The 24,413-nt window shown below is 38.2% G+C and overlaps 1 protein-coding gene across 13 annotated transcripts in view; it reads right to left on the reverse strand.

Moving 5' to 3' along the window:
- The window catches only part of FHOD3 (formin homology 2 domain containing 3), a 373,977-nt gene that overhangs the window by 181,197 nt on the left and 168,367 nt on the right, over window positions 1-24,413 (reverse strand). For all 13 annotated transcript variants that reach the window (XM_061449104.1, XM_061449103.1, XM_061449102.1 and 10 more), the window contains exons 4-5: window positions 21,722-21,789; window positions 5,554-5,659 (exon numbers count right to left, since the gene is read on the reverse strand). In XM_061449104.1, the coding sequence (XP_061305088.1) occupies window positions 5,554-5,659; window positions 21,722-21,789 (174 nt within the window). The remainder of the gene's footprint in view (window positions 1-5,553; window positions 5,660-21,721; window positions 21,790-24,413) is intronic.

Here is a 24,413-nt window from a genome sequence, read left to right on the forward strand (position 1 = left end):
TCAGCATAAAATATGTGATATGGATGCTCAAATCCCCACAGGACAGGTGGGGTTGAGGGAACTGGGGGTGTTTGCCGGGAGAAGAGTCAGGGAGGACCTTATCACTCTCTACAAATACCTGAAAGGAGGCTGTAATGAGGTGGGGTCGGTCTTGATTTTCACCACATAGGATCCACAGGTTTGATTTTCAGCACATAGGGACCACTAGCTCCTCCTTCAAGTATTTAATTCCTGAAGAGTGTCCAGCCTTCCTGGACCCATTTGTCCTTCAGTAAGGTTTCCCAAGGAAGTCTGCCAACCAGCGTCCTAAACAGGCCAAACTCAGCCCTCCAGAAGTCTAAGGTGGAGGTTTTGCTGACTTTCTTCCTGACTACTCCAAGGATAGAAAATTCAATCATTTTGTGATCACTTTACCCAAGATGGCTTCTAGCCATAACATCGCCCACCAGTCCTTCTCTGTTTGTGAACAGCAAATCTAGCCAGGCACCTCCCCTAGTTGGCTCACTAACCAGCTGGGTTAGAAAGTTATCTTCCACACCCTCCAAAAACCTCCTGGATTGTCCCTTCTCTGCTGTGTTGTACTTCCAGCAGACATCTGATAGGTTGAAGTCCCCCACGAGAACAAGGGCAAGCGATCATGAAACTTCTCCCAGTTGTTTGCGGAACACTTTTGTAGTTTTATCCTGGCTAGGTGGTCTGTAACAGACCCCTACCAGGGTATCTGCTTGGTTGGCCTTCCCCTTAATCTTCACCCACAAACATTCAGCCTTCTCACTCACAACACTGATTTCAAGGCAGTCAATTCACTCCCTGACACACAACATAACTCCAGCATTTACTGCAGAAAAGTGTGCTTCCCCATGCTAAAGGCTTTGTAATACCTAACCTTGAATGCACAAGGCCAAAGCCACATAACCTATCAGAGAGAGGGAGGAAAGTTCAAGAGCACTGGAAGCATTTGTGTCCTTGTAGTAACGAGGGCTCTTTTTGATTAAAACAGCCAGCAGATTCCTGGAAATGGATCATCCCCCTGTTAAAGACAGTACACTTGCAAACCCCAAGCATTCCTAGTAGCAGTTGGCTCAATGCAGAAATGCCACTGGCTCGCTGATAACTTCATGTCTGGCTTTCAGAACAAAAGGGTTATCAGCAGCAGCTTCCACTGCCTGCTTGCAAAACCTCACCCTCACCTTCAACTTCCTCTAGCTCCTTGACATCTTTGGGCACACAGTGTCCTGGTGACAGACAGTAACCAGATGGTCTACTACCATCCTGCATTGGGTCGCTTCAGGAATTTAATCTGATTTCCCAGAATATGCAGCACAGCCCTTCGTTCTAAAGTTGGCGTGCAGGTGGGAGCACATGCCTCTGGCTTTATAAATAGGCCTAACCACTGGTGGCTTTGGTACATGTCTGTGATTGAGCTGTTCGCCTGTCACTTTAGAAAACCTGACCCCTGCCTGGGCATTCATCAGTGGTTCTGACCAAGTGGTGGCTCCTGTGCACATTTGACCATCCTGTCAAATACCTTGGCACCTCCTAATTCCAATGGCAAAACTGTTTTCTGCTTTAAAACCAGTAACTTTTACAGTGATTTATTTCCACTTTTTATTGTTGTCAGCCAAATTATAATTATTAATTTAAAAAGCTGTTTTTTTTTCTCAATTCCCAACAGCACTGGCTAAATAAACAGAAAACAGGAAGACTGCCATAATTCTACCAATTATTTAATTAGTTGGTGCTCAGACATGGCATGTCATGTATTGCTTTCTCATTCTGTGCAAGAAATAGAAGAGCTCAAAATTATATCCAAAGCATCTTCAAAATTACAGTGAGATTTATATTAATCCTCATCAGTTGTAGACATTTTCATCTATCTTTCACCCATATCTGTTTCTTTTTGAATTTTTAAGCAACATCCACCATACTGCAATATTACAACTGGGAAAGGAACTTTTAACTTCGGTGCTATGAGTAAAGCTCACCAAAAGTTAAAAAAAAAGGAAACAGGAGGAAGGAAAGCAAGCATGTCTCCACGGGAAAAAAAAAACCAAAAACCTCAAAACACAGTTTCTTTAGATATCCATAATAATTAAAAGGAGTGTAGAAGAATAAATTTGGGCTGAAGAACTAATAAGTAAGGAGGAACAAAAGCTGTTTTCTAAGCTAATCTTTCAACAGCATAATTCTCAAGAGAAGCCCTGGCTACTGTTGGTTTAGGACCGATAGGCTGTACATTGACAAAAGGGAAGGTTCTGGGAAAGGTACTATCAAACAACCCTAGTTCAGGGAACCCCAGCAGAAATATACAGTGACTCCTTAGCACTCAACAATAAACCATCTGGATTTCTCAGTATTGCACGCAAAAGCTACACTTATCTTCTCTTCACTTACCCATTAAAGTAACTAAAATTTTCATGACTCATATTTAGTCATTTTTTTTTGGCAGCTCGGTCTGCCTTGAACCAAGTTAAATCCACTAAGCAGAAATTCACAACCAGGAAACATTAGTGAAACAACGCAGACCTGTGGAAAAAGCAAAGCACTGTACTCAAGAAACAACTTGTAGCTCGAAACTCATTGAGCCACCTACAACCCTTACACATATACATATATTTCCAACCTATTTTCCCTCCTAAGTCCAAAGCTATTACTTGAGGAGTGTAAGCAAACAAGTTCACAGGAAACACTCAGAAATCACTCAGGCTGACAGGCAGCCCCATATGGGTGAGACATGGAGCCAGAGGAGGCAATGCTGTGCCTAAGGCTGCCATTTACTGTCACAAGTCCTGAAAACCAGGTTAGGATCACAAGAGGAAAAGAGCAAATTACACCAAAGGTGCTGGAGAAATGCAGCCAGAACATGGAAGCAAGGAGAAATCCTATCCCTTTATGATTCAGGTTAAATGCAGTGAAAACAAGGAATATATATTCCACTCCAAAAGGATCTGTCAAACAAGGATACAACAGCAGCAAGGCACAAAAAAAGTCTAGACAAAGATGTTTGGTTTTTTTGTTTGATTTTTTTGTTTGTTTGTTTGTTTGTTTTTTAAATCTCTGTAACTTTGAGTTTAAAGCTTATGGGACTACCTCAGTCCTAACTATGATGTATCTTGAGTAAAGTTGATTTTCACCTATTCACCAGTACTCCAAGCTTAGTAAAATGCAACGCTGCAATAATACACACAACACTCACAAAAAAAAAATCCAACCAATCACTATAGCCTTCCAAAAATAATATACCAGAAACACTCTTACATGACGTATTTAATGTTTCTTTTCAGCACCCTCCTCAATGTATTTGGATAAGATTGTCTGGCTACACTGTACTTCCAAACCTATCTTTATCTCATTGCACACGCAGACCTATTCAGAAAGTACACACTGGCTCCTGGAGCTGCAAACCAGCTGACATAATCTTGGAGTTGTAACAAGCTTTGAACTTCCTGAACAACAATCAAGACAAAATTTCTGAAATAAACCCCACATCACCCAGAAAAAAACATGCTATTGTAAGAGATGCCAGGATACACTACCCAAAGAGAAACTTCAGCTTCATGCACCAGCAAAACAGGGGAGAAAATACCAATACCTAAAAGGTTTTTAGCTTTACGACATATTTCTACATGGTTACTTTTTGTTGTTTTATTTGTTTTATATTTATTTTCAACAAGCTGTCATCACTTGTTAATAACAATGCAACAAGATGAGGTTGCAGTTTATTTAGTATAATGCCGTGGATATTGTCACTAAGGCTCTGTTTTATCACTCACTGTGAATCCAGTGGAAAAATCTGTAACTTCAAACCATGGACACTGAATTCTTGAGAGCCAAGAAATACAACAAGAAACAGACCACCGTCATCTCCCTGAATTCTGGATGCATTAGGGTGCATCCTTAGTCATGTAGATAAAGTTTCATTCCTGTTTGTTTGTTTGTTTGGCTTTTTTAAGAAAAGAAAAACTAAAAAAAACAATCAAAGGGAGTTTTAATTCTTCTCAAACCATACTTGGGTGATGTCACTGAGATCTCAGTAAGAAGATACATGTGACACTGTGGTGAGATCACTCAGATGTGACTGATTTCCCTGGTTATCAGTAGATCATTGGGTCACCGGTGAGGCTTAGTGCCCTGGACCTTATCCGTCACTGGAGCACAAGAGCTGCGGGGCTATCCAGATAATAAGGCCGCTTAGACTTTACACTGCTCAAGTAGTATAAACCCCTATCAGGCTTCCTTGTTTTTTGCCTGAAAACCAGTTGAAGGGCAAAGACATCATCCAGCCACAGTAGGTCAATACCAAGATGATAAAGGAACAAGCCACTAGACTGAAGGCCAGACTGTCCTATACAGCACTTTTACTTTGCTCAGAATTTTCTGAGAGTATCCATGGCCATTTTTCTCCACGAAACTTTTTCTTTCAGCTGTAAAGAAAGTCTTTTTTCTTTCACATGTTCCTGTGTCGTGGTCTAGTTTCAGTGTGGTCAATATTCTTTTAGTTTTGGTAGAAGCTACTATGTAAGTGCACTCATACCACTTCACAATTACTGACTTAGAACATAATTTCTGTGGTACTGGTTTGGTTTCTTTCATACCCCCAAAAGCTGGTATTTCTGCAGCCTAATCTTGAAGTTCTTTGCATGAAGCCATGCTTACTATTTGCATCCTCACTTTCTATAAATTGCATTTCTGGTTCTTACAAGATCCTTCTCCTTATGTTTGCATTTGTCTGACTCCACAATTTGCAGTTTGAGTTTTGGCAGCTAAATACATCAAAGTGACATTTTTAAAGGCAGCTATATATGTTAGTCTAAGAATATTCAAATGAGCAGTCTAACACAACTATGCATCCATTAGCACTCTCTATTTACTACAAGACCATCCAGCAGCAAAGATCCCTTGGTGTAACTGTTCTCCCCTCGCTCATAACCCCTTGAAATACTGTAGGAACTCTTGAGTTTGCAGCCTGGGTTTCCTGGTTAGATAAAAACTATATATATTCATTTGGGCCACATTACAGTAAATCAGCACTCTGTTCCAATGACACACCTTTTCAATATCACTCTCCAAACCCTACCTTTGCCAAGTTATCTTTTAAATGCAGAGAACAGAGTGTAAGCATCTGACTAACTGTTTAACTTCAAAATATGGAGTCAAAACTTGTCTTCAGCCAACTGACCTTAAGATATGACTGTCTCACTGTTTATACCATAGCTACTAATCACACTCGGGGAAGTTATTTCACTTTGTGCCCTTCAACATTTACAATTATCTGTTGAAAGTTTTAGAACACCTTTGCCTTCTTGGAATTACAGATTTGCAACATAATCCACAAGAAAAGCTGGGTAACACAGAGTCTTTCAATATGGACTTGAATTTTTCCTGCTCAGTGGTATTGATATTCCCCCCCCGCCCCCCCCCGATTTTCCTACATAACATGCAAGAATTGGGACCAAACTGAGAAAGATATTCCAAGACATTTAACACGGATGTTGCAGCTGACCTCTGAGAACTTCACAGCAATAAAACAACTTTTGGGTGCACTTCCTTTACCTCTCAGGATGTAGTTCTGATAATTCTGGTCAGCTTCTGCTCCCACTTTGATTAAGCAAGTCAGACCTTCAGCGACAACAAACTCATGAACCAAGTCCTTGTCATCCTGTACAGGAGAAAGGAAAAACCGCGTTAGAATTTTGAAAGATAAAGACACAGGATATATCATAATGTAGAATGAAATGCATGCCTGCAGAACTGACTTTAAGGTTCAGTTGATGCAAGTAAGTTGATATGAAGGTCTATTAAAAATTAAAAGCAGAATTCTGAATTTTAAAATCAGAATACAAAATGCAAAGCAAGAAAAAACAAGCTTTTACCTTTAAGTCAACTACAGAAGATTAAAAAAGTAAAACACGACTTCTGACTTTTTCATTAAAGACTTGCAGACATTCTCATTGATACTATAAATCTCATCATATCGTATAAATAGATATCCCTAAAGTACTGGGATCAATAAGAGAAGGCCATCTCTATGCCTCATCATAATTCCAGTTTCAGTAATTTCAGCGCATAAAGCAAAACTTTAAAACTGGTGTTTATCACAATGTGATATTATATTCATTATCTTGATATTAATTCATTATATTTAGACTGGGAAAATATAGTGTTGAATATAACACCACTAGTAGATAATATTCCCACACTATAATGGAAGACACAGCAAATGTAAGAGAAAACACTTCTTGGCATTTCATGGGAGTTTATCTTGGTTAAATTGACTCGGGGGTTTTTTTAACCATCAGTCCTATGCTCAGTGAAGCAGAATGACCCCATATCACAGGTATATGTGATACCAGGGAGAGGGAGGCTTTGCTGGACATTAGATGCATACTACTATGACAAGGGACTACAGAGCACCATATGTAAAGCTTGCCTCCTCCTCTTGCAGAAGGTACATGCAGCCAAAGAAGAGGCTACTACAACCTTGATTAAAGAGCACTTAATGAATTAGCCATGTAAATTAGCACAAAACCGATTTAAAATATTAATGGAAAAGAACAAATCTGTGGACAGTCACAGTTGACGAGTTCCTTCCTTCAAGTATTTCTAATAAATGCTTTCATACACAGCAGCTTTCCAATAACGCAGCCCTGAGAAGCCAAGATCCAGACAGACAGTTTTGTTGAGAGTGATTTCTGAATTCACTGCAAACGCTTAGAAAACAGCCAAGGGAAAGAAAAATAATGAAGCCCCTTTCAGTGTGACAGTTCACGGACTACAGATTGCTTTCAGCCTGACAGTTTATTTCTAATGAATTTCCTCCCTTCACCAGAGCTAATGCATGTAATTCTTAAAGGCTAACCAAATGGGATATTTAAAACTGCAAGATGAGCTAGCAATTTGTGAGAAATTTAGAAATCTTGAGGAAAACATCTGTTTAGGGTTTCAGAAGGTCAAATTTATTAAAACCATTTCCAAGTACATTATACAGTCATGTATAGATATGCAAATTTATCACATTATCCTTTAAGAACTACATAGAGGAGACATAAAATTATTCACTACATCTTTGCAGAAGCATATCATAAATGCGTAAGATAAAATTCATCACTGTGCACACTTGAGATAAAAATTTTACTTTCTTGTTACCCTAAATATTTTATCTTTTGAGAGTGTTATTTGTTCTGTAGACAGATTAAAACCTTGGTAATATTTCTGAAGAGGTAATAACTTTACAAACTCCAGAATTACACTAGGGCATTCCAGATACAAGCACGCAATTTTATGAAGATGACCAATTTTCTCTACCTGTTTTCCATACTCACAAGCTAGTGGGACTGTTAGTAAAGCAGAGGAACGGTACACTGACATTCTACCTGTTAATACAGATGGTGCTAATAACATCCTAATTTCCTCTGTTTCACGTAACAGTGTTTTAAAGGTACATGCACAGACACCCTCTCCACTGCAGCTCACCAGGGAATTACCTTTGCTGTTCCAGAAGAGAACTGAAGAATTAAGATGGTTGTTTACACTGAGCAGCTAAGGACATCTTTACAACAGGGGACCTTTGGCTGGCATTGAGGTTTGGCCAAGCTGTCAACCTAAATAGCATGTCCTCATGCATGGGGCAGGGGCCTAGGAAGAGGCAGCCAGAGGATGTGGATCTCTGCCTGTCCATCCTGAGCAGTGGCTTCTGGCAAAGCCCTTCCCAAATGCCACCAGTCAGAGGAGTGAACTTTTATTTCTGAAGCCACTTATCTCAAGTTAATTTGTGCAGAAAGTGATGACAAAATTCGCATGCTGAACTTCCAGAACAGTATTTTACCACAAGTGGAGTCTATGAAAAATAAGAAAAGGACCTAAGATAAAATGCTTTCTGACGATCAAAGCCATATTTCAGGTTAATTCCCCCCACACTTGGGGTACTTGATTTATAATCAAGCAACTAAAAATACATGCATAAATAAATATGTATGCATGCAACACACAAATCCAAATCACCGGACAGCAAGCAACATTAAAGCTCATTTTTGTATGATGAAGAGCTACTTCCAACAGAGCAGTAAGGCAGAACCATACCCAGGGGCCCCACAGGAGCCCTCCCTGGTGCACCAGGCAACTGCTCCCTCCCACATATCCCTTTGTGTATGGTGTTTTTTAACTCAAAGAAACTTGAGTAACCTCTTGTTCTTCAAGAATTTTGAATATTTTTTTCCCTAAAACTCAACAGAGAGGAACATATCCCTGGAATTTGTCAGCTAGGCCTAAAACGAAGTATATGCAGGGTTCAGGTAAACTAAGACTACATGCCATAGCAATTCACAAGGACACTGTATGCCTAGAAAGTGTTACTCTGCATGTTAAGGTAAATGGTTAAAAACTCCCTCCTACTGGAGAACAAAAGTGACAGATTTCCTCGATGCAGAGTGGGCAGCGGTGAGAGCAAGGACATGGAACAGAAAGGACAGGAGCATGCAGAATTTAGAAAACCTAATAGAAATTGGTAGCACAATGTAGAATCAAGAAAGCTGTGGGGAAAACATCCTCCAAAAGAGTTTTTATACATATCTGATGACAAATAGATACATCTTCTATTGGACAAGACTGCTGTCTAATTTAAGAGAAATTAGATATACAACAAGATAAACTATTGAATGAAATAACCATAATTCTTTTTTTTTCAGATGGCAATGGCGTCCTAGCTCAGAGCACATTTGCTTGTCTTTAAATACCCTTTTATTGATATTTGACACTGATTTTGCATCAAGTGTGTTTGCATCATCCTTGAGTTGAAAAAAAGAAATTAAAAAAAAATCTATCCTGGACTGACTCAGAGTGAAATGAGCAAGACTGGAAAAAAAAAACAGGAAAAAGGAGGAATAACTGTGGTCAGTGGATTTAGATGTTTTTTAACAGACCTAACGTGCTTGTTTGGGAAAAATAAAAGACTTCCGGATGATACTAAAAGCCCTGTCCTGTGGTAGTGAAGTTAACAGTAGCTCAGTTTGAGAGACCCTCAGATTGAACCAAAAACTGAAATAAAACTCAACAGCAGATAGCTGTTGACATTCAAAGAGAGGTAAAAACTGAAATAGCCGTTGTAGCTTTAGGATGTTCCCCATAATCTTGAATAGTGAATGCACATTAGGGTATTACCTGGGGAAAAGTTAGCATTTCATTCTCCAAATACCTCATGCTAAAGATCTGGTTTATGTTGGTGAATTTCTATTTATTTGTTTATTTAAATTTTTAACAAGGCCTATGCCAAAGCAAGTTGTGAGACCTGCCTTCTGGAACTCTTTCAAAGCAGCTGAAGGAGTAAACCACTAGAGCACAGAATCACCCTCGACTGAAAGGAGATATATTGCAGGAGAACAGCAGAGGAAATGAAGGGCATGAGGGACTCTAACCAGACTGCTTTTGGAAAGCACTGAATAAACAAATCAAATCTGAATTAAAAAAAAGGCCTTTAAGGTACTTCTCCTTTCCCAAATAAAAGGGAAAAAGAAGGTGTAATGAAGTGGAGTACAAACACACCACGCTCTAGACATAAATCTGAACTCAGTGCATTATCTATCCCATCATGTATATATGCTGAGAGGAAAGAAGCAAACATCTGGAATGTGCAGCGAAAGATGAAAGGCATCCAAGCTCATACATTCTACATTGAAAGGAGAATGTTTACATCAATTTTGGTCTAGGATAATCTTTTCAGACCCATTAACTCACTGACTTGCCAAGTTAGGTGACCTCAAGAGTAAAGGCTACTCTCTAGCAGTGGTAAGAGGTTCAGGTTTCCAGGAAGAGAGCATTCGTTGTATGGAATATACGGTGTGTGTGTGTGACTATGATACGTGTAAGTAGCTGCCGCATGTGTGTGATAACAGTTAAAAGGAGGCAGGGGAAGGTTGTCATTTGCTATGGAAATGGACTCCTGTACTAATATTGCAAAGATTTATGACCCCTTAATCAGCAGGCATGAAGGCACTGATGAGAAAAGCAGCAAAACACAGGCAAAGCTCTCTAAGCTTCCTGCTAAGCTCCTGCAACCATAAAAATTGTGCAGTGACACAAAGGCTGGCTACTTAAAGTCTTCAGGAAAAGTTACTGTTGGTCTTCTCAGCTATTTATATTTTATGCGTTCATTCACAGACTTGGATAGATCATGTCTCCTCCTTTCTTTAGGCATCTCAGAGGAAATTAAAAAAAAAGCTAAGGTATGTCACAACAGAGCTCTATTTTTGTTCAATGTATAATGAAAAAGACATTAAATATATTCAAACTGGTGAGTTTAAAGCTTGCATGCATGGTTGAAGAAACACACAAATCATACTTTTGTTTCCATAGCTCAGCCTGGCTGTTAAAAAGACCCCACGAACCTTATTATCAAGCAGTCTATAAAGTACACCAATTTGCCACTAGCAGAGTAGAAAGTTTAGGTAGGATTCCATCCGTCTTACTTGTTCTCGAGTCTCTGTACCTTTTGATATATGCTCTAATGTAGTTTTGTGAGGTTTTATCTGAAGGTGGAAACTGAAGCCTTTTTTTCAATGAACGGTACTTGCAACAATGCATCTTATCTGATGTGCAGCTTCCATGTGCAAATATAAACTGTTTGCAAACTGCTAAAGATAATAAATCTTTCTGAAACCTGTTATTTCTGTGGGCCATATGTTTGAAAACTTTTACCCAAGCATGATCATTTTCATGCCACAAGAAAGTTGCTTTGCTTCCTAATAGGAAATTAAGGTTTTCAAACACAGCTTCTCAAGGGGATTTTTCTTGCTATTTATTTAAGCCAACTAGTATTGCTCAAAGTTCTACTCCAACCATTTGAGGAGACTGGGTTAGCAACTGAATATTCACATTTGGATATGCACATACATATTTCTCTCTTACGTGGCTAACAGCTGTGGAGAGTACTGTCTTTCCAAGGAATCATAACAAGATGCTTGTCTAGGAGATTTCCACCAGGGAGAACTTCATTTTTATATATATTTTTTTTTTCCCTTTCATAAGATATCCTATTGTTTCTGGTTGCTTGAGCATTCCCATATTTAATCCTATGCTGTACAATTCTCTCCTGTTTCTGTTACAAAAGTTAAACACAGCACATTTTATGACAGTCATTTCTTTAAATAAGGAACCATGGGGTTCTCCAGCCCATGCTCACCACATGACATGTTACTGAGTGAGCCAGCAATCACATTCTGTATCGACTAGGCTTTCCAAAATGCAAAAGTTGCTATAATCCAGCTTTGAAGTGAGAGAAGCAGCCACAGCCACGAGAATCTTCTTTCTGAGCTTTGTCGACAAGCTTACAGGAGGGGACTCCACTCAAACTGAGCTTCAGCAGTTGACCCACTTCATCCTCTGTCTCAGTAAGAACTTCCTGCTCTGCTCTGTCACTCTATGACATTCCTGTTAAAACATTTAAACTCCAACTCTCAGACCAGCTCTGATTTTGTCTGTAGACCAAAATCAGCAATTTCACAAAGATATACTGCATTCACATTTTAACATCGTAATAACTCACCTAGGCAAAAGATAAGATGCATACAGACAACTGACTGTGCAATGCAGTGTAAGAAGAGAAATGCAATCACTGCCAGATTCTAAGAGAAGGAGCATCCTTGTGCACTGACTGAAATCTTGTGGGACAAGATGCTGGCAGCACAACAATACAGTGTCCTATGGGCAGAAAAGGCTCATTCAGACACTGCCCAGCTCCTAAAGTAAAAATTACTGTTTTTTTAAGAGGGGGAGCTAGGGAATCTTCACTCATTGCTATGTTCATCTATGAAATTGGGAAAGTCTGCCATCACCACTCCACGTTAATACATCAGAGCAAGGTCCCCTCAGAAACGCTGTTCCTCAGATTCCCCTGCCAGGAATATACACTGCACACAGCAAGGAGGCAGAACTGAAACAGAAATCCCAGATGATTATGTTCAATGTGAAAACAAACAAACCAAAAAAAAACGAAGGAAAAATACATGGATCACTTCAATGCCAGTGTACTCACAGAAAGCACTTCTCCCCCCCAAAATAAATGATGGAATTATGGCCACTCTCTTTAGAAGCAAAGACATTTTTTCACCCTTTTTTTTTTTTCTCTTTAAATCTCTTGCAAAGTCAAGATAGGATCACAAAGTTCAGCTGGTTTTAGGAGGATTAAGGTTTAGGGATTAAGCTTCATTCATTTGGGGATGTAAATTAGCAGCAGAGGGACAGCAGCTGACTGTAGAGGAAAGGGAGGAAGGAGGAGGCAGGTCAAAGAGCAAACCATGAGCGACTGCAGGCTTTCGCTGGCATAAATCTCAAATGACAATGCATCTGGCGCTCCACCACAAGAAAGTAAAATGCAGGACTATTGCCCAATATACTTGAAAAGCCGCCTCTGTTGCTAAGCAAAAAAGGCAGAAGGATAAAATCTGGATTTCTGTTAGCAATAGCATCAATGATGGGTAAGTCCTCATTCGACCCTTTCTTCTCTTACTAGTGCAAGGAAAATAGAAATCTACTGATCTTCTTTCCTAAGTATTCCTTTAACTATGACAAACCCTCATGTATACAAAAACTGCTGAAACAACCCTATAGTGTGTTCCTAATGAGACTGCCCTGGGCAGCAGTAGCAATGTGGCTGCCCAGGGCTATAACCAGAATGCACTTCCACTACCTGAGAGACTTCATGTCCACAGGTTCCCTATAGAATTTCAAATGCTCTGCTCCAGTAGCAACTGAAAAGTAACAGAAAATTCCTCCTCAAAGTCTGCATTAGAAATATACCACAATAAAGTCTCCACAAGGATATTTTTAAGTATCGCTACCCACCTTCAGTATGCATTGCATCTGCTTAAGTTACAAGCAAAATTATTATTCCCACTGACAAGACTACAATGATGCAGTAATGTGTTATGCTGTGCTGCATTAGCAACAGAAATCCCAGACCATTCCTGGAGTCGAGCTTTTTTACTGGCTAAGCAACAGGTTGCATTTTATAGATCAAGATTGGCTTGCAATGTTTGCAGTTAGAAAAGCTCGTGTTGGCTTGGAAACTGAGTACTAACATAGTCAGGAAGTGATTGAAGGAGCATGGACTGCCAAGATATAATTTATTGTTACTTTCCCACACTTTAAAGTTCTGTTCTTTGGACTCCAAAATTATTGATATAATTAAAACACTAGATTGCCAATCCAGAAGTGCCTGATACTTTCTAATTCAAATGTTACTGTTTATTTCAGTTCATTTTAAAAGCCTAGTCATCTATTGAAATGAAATCTGGAAAGAAATTATTCCAACAACATATACACAGGCCCATATATATATTTACAGATACATACATAAACTTCAGTGCTATGAGTCCCTTGAGAATGTATGGCCATTTCAACCTAAATTATTTAAGCAGATACAAAACAACTCCAGTATGGACCAGATGAGCCAGTAGTAAAGCAGGCAAGTCTTGTAATAAGCTATGAAACCTCTGCTGTACTTAGAGCTGGGACACTACTTTTAGAAGAGAAACCAAACTCAGCTCTCAGGGGTAGCAGGAGGAAAGTCTTCTCTGTCAAAGAGTCCACCTCTGTAAGACGGCAACCCAGAAACTACCCCAAGATAAGCATGCTAGGCAAGGCTGGTTGCTGTATTCCTTCCACCAGCACACGTAGAACAACTCCTTGAGAACAAGGGGTCCCTGGCACAGGATATCCCAAAACTTCAGTCAGCTGCTAGAGATAACTGAGGCAGCGGCAGAAGCATTTTAGTGGTGAAGGGTTTGAAGGGGACCAAGAAGCCAGTTTGTCCCTCAGAGGAAGCTCCATCCCCTTGCTATCTCTGTTGATTGTAACTGCACTTCAGCTGCATCACTGTCCTCAGTGGGTGTGCCAGGGCTTCCACTCCTTTGCCCTCTGAGTTTTTCCCTACACTCCTCTGTACCTACGCTGCACTCCTTTGCTTCTCTCCCCCAGCCTTTACACTTACCCAACTCTTAACACGTAGAAGCATGACCAGAATGTGATATAAAACATTTTTACATTACATTTATAATAATCGGTATTTTGACATTATTCCCCTTTTTTTTTTCCTATTATTGCATCTATTTACATGAAGCAACAGTTCACAACAGCATGCATGGAAATGAACATACCTTTTTACTTTCAGCGGGGTAATACATTATAAGCAACCTGCAATGCAAAGTCTGCCTTCTAGTTATGATTGCAATGAAAATTTGCCCTCAAGTATCAATTCCATTGCATATCTTTACCGTAAGTCAGTTGCCTAAGTAGAAATCATCAAACATCAATAAACTTTTTGCCAGCCCTTTAAGCACATCTGTGCCAGCTAATTATAACACTAACATTAAATTATAAAAAAAACAGATTTTTTTTCTTTCCAAGATGAAACATTTCAAATACAGACCAAATTATTGCTTATTATGGCTTTCCACCTTGGCACCAATAAAGAGATACAGAAAGTATAGTGTTTGATTTACAGCCATTAATCTCCCGTAGCCTCCCTTCTGAAACACCCTCAGGCTAGAAAATAAATAGTCCGTTGTTCCTGAAGGACATGTTTTGTATTCCACTAAAAGTACCAGCAAAACAAATACCGCATTTGCTGGTGTTTCCCATTATCAAAGCAGAGAAGCTGCAACACTTAATATTTCACACCTCCTTTACACAGGAATGTGTATGTGTAAACTGTATGGATTTCTGCAGTTTCTTTTGGATATTTAAAAGAATACATGGGGTCAAAATAAACATTTTAATAGTTAACATTATTTTACAAATTAAAACTCATGAAAACCTCCAGTACTTAATATCTTGAAACAATAATGCAGTTCTCTTCTGGACAGAATTTCTGCAAACTTGAGGATACTGGGAAGTAACTCCAATTCAAAAGAGGTTCAGACATCTTTGGATTTTTTTTAGATGTGTATGAATTTTTAAAAATACACAAAACCTGAAGCAAGACATTGGTATGAATTTCCAGTAATGCAAAGACTTCTCAAAGTCTTTCTCAAATTCCTCAAACGACAGACAGGCAGATACCTCAGATATCCTGCACAAGCCATGTAGTTATCCTAAGTAGCTGTCCTGTAGCGTATGAAAAAATATCGGGGGGGGGGGGGGGGGGAAGTAATGGATAAGAATCAAAAGCTGCTTTACTGGATTTGCTGAGATTCCTCGGAGTCAAGTCAGTGTTTATTAGACACGGTTAACGTATAATTGGAGCATCAAGTTCCAGACAACCAAAACAGAAGAAAAAGCATGGCAGCAGGTAGACAACAAATATTGCCTACATTTATGGAAAGATTTAAATGTTTCAAAATTTCTTAGGAACTCTGGCTTTTTTCATTAAAAATAATAAATCTTGTCTGATTAAATTAACTTGTTAGAATACTTGCTCTTTAATGGGCATCCATGAAAAAAAGTATAAATTTAAAACCTGAAAACTTTCAGGTCATATTTGTATTTTATCAAGATCTATTCATTACTTTTTCATCCTTGGTGAGATGTGTCACATTTGTATATGAATGAAGAACTGAATCTTTTAGATTTTGGGTTTCCCTTCATAAAGAGTTTTTTTCCTTCTTGGGTACACACAACAAATTCTTTGAAGATCAAGGAGAACAAACAGCCTGCAGTATTTAATGTTTAAACTTTTCTGATAGAGAATCTGTCTCTAAAGCATACATTTGGGCACTTACATGTAGGGAAGGAAACAGAAGCTTTCACTGCTAAGATGAAAACAAAGATATCTTCAGTGGATGTAACTGAGATCTCCAAAGAACCACTCATAACTTAACGTGATTAAAGACAAAATTTAGAGAGGGAACAGTGCTTAGCCTGTACAGCAAAGTTGTTCCCATTACACACTTCTGTTCTTCCTTTAAGCCTGCTTTCTTCAGTTCCCAAGATCAAATAATTGTGACCCTACCTGGTGTTCACCACCATCTTGTCCAAGAAAGTTCTGGTTTTCCTATACTCTGAATATGGTGTTTTGCTTCTTCAGTGACCCAGTCACTGACTTCACTATTTTCATGTACCCTGCCCAATTCCTGTATCAGATGAGGAGGCTGCAGGTAGAAAGCCATCTTACTGTAACACTATAATACCTGCTTCTAGTGCTCTCACTGCACATAACCTCACAGTTGCATGACGCTACATTCACTTGAGAAAGATCCCAGAATTACCATCAAAATCTACCACTGAAGAATTCCACAGAGCAATAAGATGATGTATTCTGTCTTTCAGGAGAAGGAACTCAACTGTACTACAATTCTTCAAACTAGTTGAAAGAATAAAAGCAGAAAAGAAATTATTTCTGCAAGTTGAACCATTTTAAAGTAACTTTCTGCTTTCAATGTTTTATTATTTCAGTTAATGAAGGTGCACATAATTAGAGGATCTTTTTTCCTCAGAGAACTCTTTTCTTTTTTCTCCCTGTCAGTGCAAGAGGCAAGTAAGCAAAAATAAGTCACACTTGAGTATCAGATTAATTTATACAATTATTGACCAGAAAAGATTTGGTTGCCTCCCCCTATAAAGACAAAGCATTTATCAGGAAATGAACACAAAAAGTCCCGCTGTGACTGTCCCTCTTTGCTACATACAGTCCATCTAGCTGTACACACTCAATCACCAGGCAAAACTAACATTGAAACTAAAGACATTCTCTGCCATTGACTTGATGGGGACAGAATTTCATCCTTTGCACCTTGAGTAGACAGCAGATGCATCAATACACTGTGGCTTTTTTTCCTCCCAGTTAATAGCAGAATTGAAAAGTACTAGAGAAGTCACCTAGACCAGACCCTACCAAGATATTCTTCATGGCAACTAAGCAACAGATCAAACAATGTTCATGCATTTTATTGCATACCTGAGCAAGTTAAAGTAAGTAGGCCCCAAAGAAAACAAAGTTTTCTGATTTAGTTCAAAGATTCACACAGATTAGAGAATGAATAATGGCAGCTTCCCAAGTTTTTAGGCTATCCTAAAGGTGGAAGAAGTTCACATTTTATAGTCTCATTAAGAACTGTTTACATCTCAGGCCATAACAATGTCTAGGCATGAAGACAACACTATTTGCCACTGAAACTGAGAAACTGATTTTGATATTTAATGTGTCATATCTCTATATGTTGTTTTTTTTTAAATCTCTAAACAGTAATGAAACATATCCTTTGTAAAATGGGATTAAAAAGATATGTAAACTGCCATGTGGAACTATGGTCTATTCAATTTAGGAAGGAAATAAAGGTTTCTCTTTTTTCATGACTCAATCAAGAAGCCTTCCAAGAGGCCTCTTAAAGAGGAGAGGCTCCCTGTCTCACAAGTGATGACAGCAGCCCCTAAATCAAGTGTCACACAGCTTCAAACCCTATGGAGTCATCATTCATGCTTGCAAGAGGGGAAGGAGAAGCCTCCTTCCTTGACATCAATGAGGCAAACACAGAATACTCCTTCTGCTCTCCTAAGGATGATTGATGACTCCTCAGCAGCTGAAGTGTGTGACATTTGATTTCACTCACTGATAAGATTGTGTCTATCCAAACACCTTCTATTTAATGTTTCCAGGGTCCCTACAAAGCTGTTCGTTGTGAGGTTTTACACAAAGCTCAATTGTTCAATGATTAATGAATTTTTCAGCAATAGAAGAAAATTTTGTAACAGAACTTTGTAACTGTGCCCCTTGATATCCTAACCACAACACAATATCAGCATCAAGGTTCTTAAAAAAAAAAAAGTTGAAGATCTTCCCTCATTTGTCAAATGATACTTAGGGGGGAAAACAGTCAAGGAAAAAAAGCCAGTTTTATTCTACAACACCTTAAAATATACACCATAGGTTTGCCTTCCAGAAAACCTAATGGATTGCTTGATTAAAAATATTTTCCAAAACTTTAAAAAGCAGATTTGAACAATTATAGATTTCAACAGACTTGAAACATGCTTCATAGTGTTCTTATTTTTCTTACAACACCAAGTTATTTCTTATTTTGAAACGATGCAGTCAGCATGATTTGAAACTATGCTTTATAAATACAAAGCCCACTTTTGGCTATAGGTTCTAAAACCTACCTTATGTTGCAACTAGTCATAGCAGAGGTCTTGTTAAATAAAATTCTTTAATATCACGTAAATTACACAGCACTATTTACACCTATTACAGAGCTCATGCTCATTTGTTCTGCTATTAGGATTGATATTGAATTAACTATTCTAAGAAGCTGTATTTTTTTATCTCCCTTATGATATCACAATCAGGAAATGCAAGAATGTTTTGAGACCCTGATTTGGTGAGTGCCATGTTCAGCTGGATTCTTCCATGCATGTCCTTGGGAGCTTTAGCACTTTACACAAAATTCGTGAATCTCTGATAAACACAAGAATTGGGCAACTCAGAAGGCTATCATAAAATAGTCAAAGGGAACTAAACTGTACTCCAACAGCTCGTCATTTATATCTGTATGTCCTTTTTTCAGTTTTTTTTAAGGTCAAGTGCTTCATATATTTCTAGTGTGAACATTACTTTCTTACTCTGTAAGTTTGGTAGTCAAAAAGTATACTGGTAAATCAGAATACTGCAGTACAGCCAGAAAAAGATAATGAATGTGGCTATCCTAAGCCTTCAGAATGGCATTACTGTCAAAGAAAAATGCTCCACATAACCTTTATCATTTTTCCAAAACCAGCCCACCAGAAAAAAACAAACAGAAATTCCAAGGTTGGACTTGCCAAATGTATCTTTCATTTAAATTTTGAAACAAAGGCATTGCTTTTGCCAAACATCACTGAGCTTTGCTGAGGCCTCGCGTGAAAAAACAAGGGCTCTGACTATTTGGAATTCATATTTGATGTAAAACTTGGGATGGTTCCCACTTCATGCAAATAAGAGACTGCACGTTACCTTGAAGCTTTTTAAATTAAAAATGATACTGACACAGAGCTGTGCCAAATTAACTCAGAGATGATGAAATGATTATAAAAACATGGGTGTTACAAACTGTCTTGGCACTTAAAGACATGATGAAGTTTCTGCTAAAACAAAAATAAAGACTCGTTTTGAAGTCAACATTGTATTTTTGAAATATTACACTCTTAAGGAATTTAAAAATAATTAGGTACAAAATCAACAGATATTCATGTTGAAAAATATACTTATAAAAAACCTTTTAACATAATGATAGATTTCTAATGCTGACAAACTTTAATTTCACAGACAAAAAAACACCAACCCTTAGGTATGAACTTTTGGACAATAGTGATTGGTCTATAATATAACCTTATAATATTAACTTGTATTTTTCTTTACTAAGAAAAAATAAATAGCTTTTCTTCCTAAAACAGATATAAGAACCAACTTATGCTCTCTCTCATTGCTCATTATGAAATACATTAAAATCATGCTCAAAAGATGCCCATACTCAAAATTACGCCAGTAAATGTTGTTAAGGACATCAAAGTTGACAGGTGAACAGGAGCTTACAACATATAAGGTCTCATTTTCCAATTTGATGTGTACTGCCTCAAATACTTGAACATATGATATGAATACTCTCCAGCTTGAGGGAGACTTTTCCTCAATTTTCCAGTAATGATAACATGTACTTTGGGATAATGTGAAGATTTTTTTGAAGACTACGTTTGTTCCACAAACAGCCACAGTTCTACCGAAAGTAGCTAATTAAAGTGGTAACAGGTAATTCCCAAATTCCTTTCAGTATCACATACATTAGGCAACAGGGAAGTTGAATTCTTCTAGGAAAATTACGTTCTGAAACTGTCAGACAGTCTTTACTTAAAAACTGGATTCATACATAGGTATGGGTTTGTGTGCATCGCTTTTCCCTTCCTGCTCATTACTCTTCAATGGAGTCAACTCCAATTGGATTTATTAGGATAAATATTTAAACAACATTTCCATAAAAACAGCTGATCATCTGGAAGATGGAGAACTTACTGGTGTGCACACTGAAAACACTGAGCACTATGCGCTCAGAAGTAGATGAAACTTCAAATAACCTACAGGGAAGAAAACATTTATGAATACCCAAACTGGGAGAAGTCATGATGGGAGGTATGGGAGGCACAGGATGGGTGGGAAGAAAGGCTTAGTATTCATTGCTAAATATGCATGTGTGCGCCTAGACATCTGTGGAATACAAATACAGAGAAATACAAATAGTTGCCAGAAACAGTTGAAATGAACAAAAAGAGAAGAAACCAGAGAAGACTCTTGGAAACCTGCCAGATTTCCTCTAAGCATACAGTCCACCTACTTGGCAAGTTCACAGGGAAACCCAGCTTGCATCACTGTGACTCTCAAACAGTCCTTCCCGGGGAATGCCTTGAAGAGACAATGTTTTTTCCAATCTGTGGCCATAAGATGACCAGACTATTTTGCAGCTGGAACTCCTTCTTTGTCCAAAAAATTCAAGGACTTTTCTCTTACCCAGAAGGCACCTTTAGCTATGAAAATGTTCCATTAAATGGTTCACCCTTCACCATCTGCTACTGTTCAGAAAAACTTCATTTTAGCATTTTCTAAATTCTGAATGCTTAACTTTGAAACCCTGAAAAAGCATTTTGTGTTTTGGAAATTCACAGTTCTGCAGTCTTGCAGATTTGTTAAATGTTGGTATTCTTCTTAAAATAAATGTCTATTTAAAACAAACCAAAAAGTGCTAAACTAACAGCTTGAAAGCCTTGCACCTACCTGTTGTTTCTGAAAAATATAGGTTGTCATCCTCCATTTGGATCCATTACTAAAGGAGAGACATGCTTTTTTATTGATTTCATTTATATTTACTGATAGAAATGGAATGCATCACCCTGAATTTCATTTTAAGATCACACTGGCAGTATACTACTGTTCTCACTGATATTTTCTTGTTACTTTTCCTGACCTGTTCTCTCCAACAAGCCTCCTTCTACTCCTCCAATTTTCCTGAGTCCTCAGCTTATCCAGTAAAACCAATCTGAAATCCAAGCTTTTCATTCAATTCACTTCATTATCATCCACACCACTTGTCTATCACATTGGCTACTTCACCACAGGAGCCCAAATCCTGCTGATTTCAGGTCTCCTACATAACAGTCACATTCAAATCCATTCCTTTCCTTAAAAGTGATCAGACACTACCATACCCTCCTCAGCTCTGCAAAGCAACTTTTCAGCTATCAATAAAACATTTCCATTGACCTTCACAGTTCTCTCTCTACATCTTGGTTCCCATCAGATCTGTCCAATGTCTCTCACATCCTTTATCAGTTGCTGATGTGGCTTAAACCCAGTCTATTTGTCAATTATCAGGGTAATGTGAGGTCATGACCCCAACCCAGTTCCAACTCCTCTTTGCACATCTTTTCCAGTCTTTTCAATACAGAACTAGGCCACTGCTACTGTTTAATGAGCAGCCTAAGTTTCCATCTAAGAGCCACAATTTACCTCTCTCCTTTCCTGGCAGGCTCCAATCACCCACTCTGCTATTACTCCATATCTGGTCCTGACTTCTGAGGGGACAAGGGAAGGCCTGCAGACCATACAGAGAAAAGATCCTAAGAAACAATTGGCTAACTGCACATTACAAGTGAAGACTTAAACTTCCGTTGTGCAAGAAACCATAAGTTATTCCCTACATCAAAAAAAAAACAAAAACAACAAACTCAATTCACGTTCAAACCAGAGAATGGACAGTCACCACTTGCTCACCTGAAATATTTGTTTCAAGGAGAAAAGTGCCCGTCTCAGCTCCCGTCCATTGGAATTGTAAAGTTTTTCTGGGGGTAAAAAAAAAGACAACAGAAAGAAGTTAAGCATAAACAAAACTGTCAACATGGCAAAAAAGTAGGACAGATTTCAAAGAGTTGAAGAGTCATAGTGCCCACTTCACATCAGACTGCTGTTACAGAAAGCAGCTTTATTTTATTATATATATATAGGACTTATTCATCAAAAAAGTGCACATAAAACCAGGGTTCAGTTGTCCATAACTTCAGATGGCATCTCTCAGGTAAACTCACAATAGCTTTAACAAGGTCAGTAAGAAACAATATTCTAAGGATTTTCTGTAAATGCCTACTCTTTCTACATTAAGATAAATTTAGGGCTTATTGAAAGTACCAGATAAGTCTCAAAAGACTCAACTGAGAGCACTCTTTGCTTTTGTTATCAAAGCTAGAGCCACTGAATCCATCCTTGACTGCCTTCCCTCTAGACATTCTTTTCTCATGCTCTCATCTTTCTATTGTTAAATCCTTTCTGCAATGGCAATGAACATTAATACCAGAAATAGTCGGACAGTCTGTTCTAAGCATAATTCAAAACAGTGTTTTATTCTCATGAAAACTGATCTTGATCTTTTTCTAAGTAGAGCAGAAGCCTTCTTTTCATCATCCAATACTGATACAGATTACTTCATTTATTCCCTTACTAATACATACTCACAGAAATAATTTAAAGTAGATGAAAGCATCTCCTCTGCTTTCTGAACCCTGCCACAACATTTGTGCCTTTGCAAGAAGTCTTGGACTGTATATTTCAAGTTTATTATATTTGGAAGTGATTTGCAACTATGCATGGATGGAGCAGAAGGTATGCTTTAAGTCCTCCTGCTCTATTATGTTTTGCATATCTGATAAAGAGAGACTATACACAACACTTCTACAGTCCTAAATTCAATTTTATTACACTAATGTACTCTGAGGACAATTACAAAGAAAAATCAAATCTTTATGGTCATCATGACATACTTTGCCTCACACACAGATCATCATGAAAGGACCATCTCTCCAGTGACCAGTAGGTCATGCAATAAAAGCTGGAGTGCCCAGAGAGTGGGAATATTCTTATGAGAAAATGAAATACCAACCCCAAAGTTTGATTTCTTACTTTCCCTTGTTTATTTCTCTTTTAATTGCTACCTTACACTACAAAATCAAATTAAATTTCATTTTATTTTATTTCCCTCTCTCAGAAAGTAACAAAAAAGGCCCGGCATTTCAGGATTCAATGCATTTGTAAGTTTTTTATTTCAATAAAAGAAAGTAGATTTTAATTTTAGAAAATCATTTCTTATTCGCAAAAGTCACCTTCAACCAAAGGAAAAACGTGAGGTAAAACTCACACTTTTTTTTTTTTTTTTAATTTTGAAAGGAGTTTTGTTCATCCTTAATTACCTCTGATTTCAAAGGCAGAACATGTAGGAATGGCAAAACTATTGCTGTTATAAGTTGTCTCCTTCCTTGCACTGTTTATAGATTCCTGACAAAACATTGGAAGAATGGATTTCACTTCAAGCCATAAACTTAGAGGCATACTTTAATTACTCTTGCTTAAAAACTCACTGGCATGCGAAACCACATTTCTTGGCAGGATAAAGAGTAATTTTGTCAGGAAAGCTTAAAGAATAATAAAGGTCTTTTAAGACCCGGTCTGTCAACTTTACATGCCATATTACATGGAATATTCCTCTTTGAAAGATACCTCCATCTGGCATTTGTTATTACTGATTTTCCTCTATTCATAATTCACCAGCATCGTTATGAGCAGAATGTCTCGAAACAAGGCAGTACATTATCATCTTAATTAAGAGAGGCACCACTTCTTAAAGTGCTGGCAACTTTGTACATAAATATCAATGTCTTAACAAATGCCGTCTGTTGGTTTTGGTCTTAAACAGGAACAATCATCATCCCAGCCCTGGGTAAACTCCTAACGAACCATTGTTATGATACCATAACAATGGTTGCTTTCATTGGTGCATGAAGATTTTTGGTATGTCTCAGAGGAAAAATGCTGAACATTTTTCTTCTTGACCATTTCACAGAGCATAACATCATCCTTGGCAATCAGCACAAGCAATGCTCTCCTGCTCACATGTAGCAAAGAGGACACAAGTTATCATTAGAGCTGAAGAATCAATAACTACTGGAAGCATCAAGTTTGATAATAGCCGTGGCAACAAGACAGAACATGTAGCAAACGTTGGTCTCACACGTCTTTTGAGGAGGAATAGTCATGGAATCATAGAATAGCTTGGGTCAGAAGGGACATTTAAAGGTCATCTAGTCCAAACCCCCTGCAATGAACAGAGACATCTTCAAATAAATCAGGTTGCTCAGAGCCCTGTCCAACCTGACTTTGAGAAGTCTTCTCACTTCTGACATCTACTACCAGGGTGCAGCAATCTACACAGAAACAATATACATTTGCACACCCAAGTTTAAGCCAATGTACTGCACGGGTCGCCATATGCCAGATTATACTTTTACTGCATTTCTGTGTTGTTTTTTTTAGAAAACAATAAACACATACACACTATTAGACATGCACAAGATTTTTTCTAACAAAGTCTTTTAAACACACTGAGAAATGGCCTTTCATGCTAAAGCACAGAAGTGAC

This window comes from Pezoporus flaviventris, unplaced genomic scaffold (assembly GCF_033815535.1).
Source record: "Pezoporus flaviventris isolate CSIRO_AGI_PZ_B2104156 unplaced genomic scaffold, CSIRO_AGI_Pfla_v1 ptg000007l, whole genome shotgun sequence".
Classification (NCBI taxonomy): domain Eukaryota; kingdom Metazoa; phylum Chordata; class Aves; order Psittaciformes; family Psittacidae; genus Pezoporus; species Pezoporus flaviventris.